Source organism: Wasmannia auropunctata, unplaced genomic scaffold (genome assembly GCF_000956235.1).
Source record: "Wasmannia auropunctata unplaced genomic scaffold, wasmannia.A_1.0 LD336106.1, whole genome shotgun sequence".
Taxonomy (NCBI): Eukaryota; Metazoa; Arthropoda; class Insecta; order Hymenoptera; family Formicidae; genus Wasmannia; species Wasmannia auropunctata.
In genome coordinates, this window is record NW_012026784.1 from 2,329,091 (window position 1) to 2,336,865 (window position 7,775).

The window sequence follows — 7,775 nt, forward strand, 5'->3', positions numbered from 1 at the left end:
GACGCATTTTAACACAATTTATTACTTTATTTATTACAAAGGAACTGTAGAAAGAAGTACATAGTAACTGTATGTACAAATAGCACAAGAGACAGTCGAACCTTCACCAGAATCATTCACTCATGTTCAAATGCCGTATGTAATTAATGAATTTAGTCTGAACGCTTATTTTGTGTTGAACAATGAATAAAAGGCACTGGCAAGAATTGCTTCTCTTGTTCGTTTTCAATGTACAACTCTCATTCTCTCGTCGTATCAACATATCGGCAAAATTTATTTACAGACTTAAATCTAATATCAAAGAGAGTATCCACTGTATATTACTTTAAGATGTATCTCAATATCTTTTACGAGCAGAAAAATCATTTAAATATTTAAATAATCTCGTCGTACGATTAAACATTACGCAAACACTGGAAAACGATCAGTTATTTTTTTCTCCGAATTGTTCATTTATCGTCAGCACTTTGACGTAAAATGCGAATAAGTTACATGGTTTCCTTTTACGTCGACGAAATAGTTTGTGTAATTACGTTCGCTTCTGGCGTTTATAAATATTATAAAATAGTGCTTCTAACACACGAATTTATAATTCTCTTGCTATTGCTATATTTTAAGTCTCGCAATGTTATTAATAGTAATTGGCGTGGTGGTAATTGTGCCGTTATGATTTTATGTCGCTCCGCGTCCAAGGAATTGTGTACATGGGAAGCATATCCAGATTGGTCTCTCTGCCCGGTATTCGTTCACGTACGAAAGTGCACCCTCGAAGTAACGCTCATAATGGAAAACACAAGTTCTATCTATTGTGCTGCGCTTGCGGCTCCGCGGCCGCCTGCTCTCCATTGTGAACCGGTTGTGTCAACGAGTTTTGAAACCACATCATCCAGTTGCTCAGATAATCCAACTGATTTTCAGGATTGTCCCTTATCTGCACATCGTTCAATTCTTGAAAATTGCGAACGGTTCGGAGTTCCGTAAAATTATTGTTCACCGAATGGCATCCCCCATGCATCCTTACCTCCCTCTTCCTGAGGGCGTCCTTTACTAACCTTTGCCTACGCTCCTCTTCCGTCTCGATGGCGGACCGCGTGAATCTCATTTCCCTGGCCCTCAGCGCGTCCCTGCGCAATCTCTCCTTCCTCTCGTCCTCCGTCTCTTTAGCGTACTGACTCAATCGGGCCTCGCGCCTCTTCGCCGACTCCTTATTCAATCTATCCCTCCTCTGCTCCGGCGTTTCGTTCGCGTACAACGACAGCCTCTTGATCCGCCGTCTCTCGGCCTCGCGATCCAGCCTCTTCCGCCTGTCCTCCGGCGTCTCGTTGTACATCCTGTACTCCCGCTTTCTCGCCGCCTCGGCGTCGAGCCGCTTCCTCCGTTGCTCCGGCGTCTCGTAGTACATTCTCATCTCACGCCTCTTCGCCGCTTCCTTCGCCAGCCTCTGCAAACGTTGCTCCTCGCTCTCCTGCTCGTACAACTTCTTCCGCTTCTCTCGCATACACTCAGCCTTCTTCCTCAATCTTTCCCGGTAGTCCTGATGATGCACGGCGGCGGACTTCAGTCTGACGTGTTTCTTCGATCTCCTGGATACCTTAGTCCTCTCCTGCTCAAGACTATCCTTGCCCTCCGTCAATTGGGCCTTCCGCTTCGCTAACGCGATCACATCGCTCGCGTCAACGTCAACGGGGATCTGTATGTTCTGCTTGGCGTCCTTCAAGATCCTCAGTCGTATGTTGGCGTCGTTATTGCCGTCGCACAACCACTCCGCGGTGTACAACGTGCCGTGATCGTCGTCATCCTCCTTCTTTATATTGATATTAAGCCCGTCCAAGAGCTCGTTCGATATCGTCACCGTAGATATATTGTAATTGGTCGTTTGTATCTGCTCGTCGCCCCGAATGAACACCTCCGTTGCGCTCGGCTGCTTCTGGAACTCGATATTTATGGAATCGGAGTCCAGGGTGTCCAGGTAAATCGGATCCGTCAGCACGTTAGCAATGCCGCCGTTCTCGGCGTGCTGTATGTTCCCTAGAGCGGACGACTCCGACGCGTTCGATTCGTTCGCTTCACTCTGGTCCTCCTTGTCGATCGCTTTCCCATCGTAGTTCTTGGCCTCCTCGCCGATCTCGATCGCACAAAAATGCTGCGCCGACGTAATTATCTCGACTTCATTGAGATCCGCCTCGGGCTCATCGTTCTTCCGCTTATCGTAAGCTGAGATCAGGTCTGTCGGCTGATTTCCTACTTGTACATCGTCTTCAGATATTTCCATGTCCCACCGGAGATCAAACAGTGCGCTAAACGCTGAAATCATAAAATATATTTACGGTAACATGCTGTAAGTAATTTGTTCAAAAAAATCGTACATCCGACAAAATGTTAAATCCGATAGGCAAATTAAAACCGTGTCGCTAAAAGTTCGCAATATAACGCATTTCACTCTTTGTAATATTTTCTTCGTGAAAAGTCGTTTCACAATTCGGATTATAATTTCAAATTCAATGCCAATTATTTCCTGCAGACGGTCTACGTAATCGATATACATTAGATTGTTTCTTTACACTTCAATTACACTTTTTTTAATGAACTCTGTCCTTCGACGAAATCTATATGCAATTTTCGTGCACATAATTTATTATTCTTACAATTAATGTATAAAAATATTATTCGCACTCGCGAATCCGTCAGAAACGAAAACGGAATATCGAAAACTTATTTCCGACGAAAAAAAATTGCGGAAAAAGAGCAAATTCTGACCATGTCGTTCTCTCGCCCGAATCGCCGACAGAAGTTACGATAATCAGATGCCAGAAACTGTCGGAAATTTTGCTCCATACCTGCGTATCGTCTGCTTGACAGCTGATTCAAGATGGCAGCGTGGATGGCACCTCGGAGTCGTGCATTTCCGCGGTATCTGTATCAGCACCACGCGCGACGCGATCGTCATTCTTGCCCTCGCGTTACATGCCAGGCGCCGCGAATCGCGCGTAACCGCACGGCATTTCGTCGGTTTCGTCCACGCGTCTCTATCCGAATTTCATCCGAACGTCGAGCGCCGCTCGTCCGTCCACGTCCTTCGTCATTGCTAACGGCAACGAGACCCGAGAGCGGACTCTAGAACAGAATTCGAGCAGCGCTTTAAGATCGAAGGTGGCGCCAGCGGGTTTCTGAGATTGGTGGACTCTCGACAGACCGTTCCGATTCGTGGAATCCTCGACGGACTCGTGGGGAATTTTTTTCGCGAATCTCGTCGTCGCCTCTATCATCCGCGCACACCCTGCGCTCGTTTTTTAAATTTTGAGTTAAATCAATATAACTTCGATTCTTTCGCCAGGGTTGTTGACCCTTCTCTCTTTCTATCTCTCTACTCTAACGTCACGCGTGAGCGAAAAATGCAAACGCGATCGCGTAAATACAACAACCGCCTGAACTCTAAATTCTAAAATATCAAAGACAAATAAATCTATTGAACACAGATTTTGCAAAGTTTTGCTACAAATTTTGTCAATAAAACGCCAGCAAAAATACAGTAGAATATGAATTAAATTAATGGAATACGGTGACAGATTAACTATTGCAAAAACTAAGTAGGAGTTTGCCATTTCACAAATATTTAAATGGAATACAATGTATGACAAAAATGACAGATACTGCTCCGATTTCCACTGGCAGATTCTGCTGGCAGAACACGAGTTTAATACAGACGTAGTTGATGTAATATTCCATGAATTTGAATCTGTTGGCAAATTGCTTTTTTTTTACGAAGATGGCCAACTAAAAGATCTTTAGTTCGTCCCAAACCACACCTCGTTTAATCGCGGAGCCCCCGCGCGGTTAACGTCCTCCGCGTCCAATTACGCGTCTCGGGTCGTCTAAAAATGGTCAACGATTCTCCCCGATTCTCATCGGATGTCGATAAATCTCGCCCCGCGTGCGTGGTACTCGCACTTTTTGCCCGCGCTCGCCGCCTCTCTCCCCCCCCCCGTCTTCCAGGAACGCGATCCTCGATCATATACCGCTATTAATTATCCGACGTGATGCATAACGATTAGCTTTTTTCCCTCCCTCGGTTCCCCGTCGCGCCGAAAACGCGCGTCTCCGTATCCGGAGACTCGTGCGAGCGCACGTCACCGCCGGACGTCAACTCCAAATGGAAACGTCTTAATTATCGGAGCACGTATAATAGGTATCGCGCGGGGGGGGGGGGGGAACAGGGTCCAGGCGCGTCCGGCAAAAACCGTCCCGCGAACGGTCGACCGCGGTGACAGGGAAAAGGGACTCTCACTCACTCACTCACTCACTCACTCACTCACTCTCTCTCTCTCTCGAGGATAACAGGGACGGGGATTGTACGTAGTGGATGGAGAGGAAGGGGCGGCGTTCGGTATACGCTATATAAGTATATCGAGCCGGGTTTCACGTCCCCGTGCCACCAAAAGCGACGACGAGACGACCGCGACGAGGTGCGCTTATGCGCAGCGCGACGCAAAGAAACACGTCCCGCGGAGATCGCGGTGTGCGCTCCGATCAATCGCGTGAGGTGAGGTCTCGCGGCCGCGGTCCCGCGGTCGCCGGCGCGGCTGCACATCCGTGAGACTCGGGAGAGATGGGAGACGGCGACTCCTCTTTCGGTAATCGAGCTCTCATTGTCAGACACATATATTTCGTGCCGGCGACGAAAAACGTCTTCACTCTCAGTTCCTCTCCCCCCCCCTCCCCCTCCGCCCACCCCTTCCGATTTCTATGTCGCTCGAGCGAACGACGCGTCCACGTGCGAAAATGAAGCGCCCGCCGCCTGGCAAAAGTTACAATTTCTCGGAAGTGCACGACGTTCGCGTGCGGGACGGCTTTATTTTCCATTTAATTTATATTCGTTCCGAGAAGGCTGCAGATATCCGTCGCGAACGCTGCGGTTTTTAAGGAAGGCGCGGTTACGAATCTATGCATACAGATTTCCGTAAAAAAAAAAAAAAAAAAAAACCGGTCGAAGCGGCACGCCATAATTTATGAAGGTCGGCGTTCGGTCGCGCGATCGCGCGACGATTACGGGATTCGTATGCGGGGCCGCTCGCCGCGCGCGGAATGCCCGCGATGGATGGGTGGTTTTTTTCCACCCCTCGCGCGACGGTCCGACAAAATCATTAAGGGACTAACAATTCAATGAAGAATTCGCGCGGGAGCCCGGTCGTTCGCGAGAAGACGCCGGCGTAAGAAACATTCTCGCGATCGGCGGGGCATCGCAATCGGTATCAATCGGTGCTCTCCTTAATGCTCATCGTCATTCGGCTCACGCTGCCATTTCCCCGCCGTTTATCTCGCGCCGAAATCGTCTTCTTTGCCCGTCGTCGCTATATTGAATTAAGCGGAATAAAACTCGAAATAATTCGAACGCGGAGCGACGAGCCATCGCGCGCCACGCGTCAAAACCGGTTGTAATATCGGCCGCGTAGAATGACGTAATGACAATGTACTAAATAAAATTAGAATCATTTATTCCTGCACGTGTAAGCCTTCTTATGCAACCTTCTACGCCGAAGTGGGCTTTAACGGCTCGCGGTACAATTCTTCGCATATTTTTCCACGGCGCGCGAAATAACAGTTGTGATTATATTAATTGCAATTTTTTAATCTTTAATAAGTAATTAAATCTCAAAATAACTTTATAATATATAGAAAAAGCGGGGTTTTAAAATAGAGATTAAATACGTCGCAAACTTTGGGACAATCGTGAACATTGATTTACGTCGTAATTAAGGATTATTACCATCGTAATTAAGAGTGTTGATATTGGCACTTAGTGACGCCGAATATTTTGCTGATCTCCGTCTTACGATGGATTATCGGCCCTTAAACGGCGTTACGCATTAGTTCTTTAGGATCGTAACGCGAACTATAAACTGCGATAATAGAATACGACGTGCGGTAACGATCAATTTAGGTTGTCATTTCTCGGAAGCGGCCGCTGATCGTCGCGGAAGAAGGCGCGCTATTTTGATGATACGCTTTATTATCGCGAACGTGCGGCTCGCCTCACACGCGAGTCACACGATTTTCTCAGGATTTACAGCCGCGTTTGTATTTTTCCGGGTGAACGACGCGTGATTGCGCAACCGCTCTCGCGGAAAAGGTCCGCGTTAGTCGAGATTAGCAGAGAATAACAAGCAGAATGTAATACTCGTCTTTCATTAGTTCTATTAAGAATAAAATTATTTCCTCTTTGAGAAGAAATTTACTGTGACCAATTTAGTTGCAATGTAACACTTGATGCAACCATATGGTTACAGTGGTATTTAATAAAAATCCTGAGATACAAGAGTAATAAAAAAAAATAAATAAATAAATTAGCAATGTGTAGATAAACTGGAGCAGATAGACGAATCGGATCTTTATATATTACGTTGACATTACAATCATCGCTCAACTTTTCAACATTTTAATTCGAAATCTCTGATCTCTATTTAAGACGGCGTCCACCATCACGACGCGAAATCCTGTTCTGCAATCCAGAATTCCGTCATTATCCTTCCGTGACCGCGTTCCTTTCGCCGATTGCATTTTAATCGCCCTTTCCGGGCGAGATCGTCGACGCGCGTAAATCGCGAATCCCGCTCGCTGCACAGCGCGGAAGCTGGAACGAATGGCGGAGGCAGGCAACAGACACACATGCAGCGCACGCGGAGAAGCATCCAGGGAAGAGACACGGGGACACGGCAAAACACACAGAGCGCTCGTTCCGCCGCCCGGGGAAAAAGCCGCGGCGAGCATAATGGATATCTTTATTATCGGAGAGAGAGACACAGAGGCCCGCGGAGTCGGGAGCCTGTGTGACTTCGTGAGAGACTCCGAGCAGAGTCGACGCACGACGGCCGGCGACGTCTCAACCCTGGGCACGGGAGAGAAGGCCCAATTGGTCCCCGCCGCGGTTTCCCCCTCTCGCGACATAAATATTGATGAAAACGATGCGTTTATACGCGAACGACAAGTCCGTCCGCGGTTAAAAAGCCGGAAGATTTATCGGGACGCGGCCGCCCGACGACAGCCATTTCCGAGCGGATCGTACATCAAGCCGAGTCCGCGGAGTCGGTTTTCGTTCGCCGAGTTTCGGTTCGGTTTCGGTTCGCATACCCGCGAGTCCTACACTCGACGCATCTCTCTCTCTCTCTCTCTCTCTCTCTCAACTCTCTTTCTCTTCTTTACTTATTTCCAAGAGATCTATTCTAGCCGCTTATACACGCTAGATACGTATACGTCTCGCGCGCGCGGAGAGCGCATGACTTTTGTTGCAAACCGGTTTAAAGCGCAACTCGAATCGTTCAGTATGCGTCAGTTTTGAACTTCAACGCCGACCGAGATTCGGTGACTGTTGCGTCTCTTGCCCATTGTCCACCGTCCACCGCAACGTGCGTCGTCCCGACGACGATATATATGTATAGAGAGAGAGAGACGCGCGGAGCGCGCGCCAATCAACGTCTACAACTCAAAACTAAAAAATGGCATAAGCGCCTTATGAACGTTTCTCGTATTCTTCGACGATCGGTCTCGGGGGTAGTCCCACTCTCGTCGTCCCTACGGTCACGAGCGCTTAATCACGGGCATCGTGTCGAGGCACTACACGGCGATGACGATTACTATTGTAGCGCTGCGACTTTGTACGATTATGGGAATGCAGACGAATCAATAGTTACAAAGGCCTCTCCTCTAAGAATTGGCTCGGAGTCTCGAGTTTTACAAATCTCGCTGTCCTAAGTTGGCAAATCACGACAAGCCCCCCCCCC

At 48.1% G+C, this 7,775-nt stretch overlaps 1 protein-coding gene across 2 annotated transcripts in view; it reads right to left on the bottom strand.

The window, feature by feature from the left end:
* Positions 1-6: 6 nt before the first annotated feature.
* LOC105452304 (trichohyalin-like) overlaps positions 7-7,775 on the bottom strand; it is a 25,706-nt gene continuing 17,937 nt past the window's right edge. Inside the window, exons 1-3 of one of the 2 annotated variants that reach the window (XM_011693294.1) lie at positions 2,838-3,114; positions 1,053-2,304; positions 839-931 (exon numbers count right to left, since the gene is read on the bottom strand). In XM_011693294.1, coding sequence (XP_011691596.1) covers positions 928-931; positions 1,053-2,272 — 1,224 coding nt within the window. In that variant the 5' untranslated portion in view covers positions 2,273-2,304; positions 2,838-3,114 and the 3' untranslated portion in view covers positions 839-927. Of the gene's footprint in view, positions 2,305-2,837; positions 3,115-7,775 lie in introns of those variants that run through there. The other variant, XM_011693285.1, reaches the window with a different exon arrangement.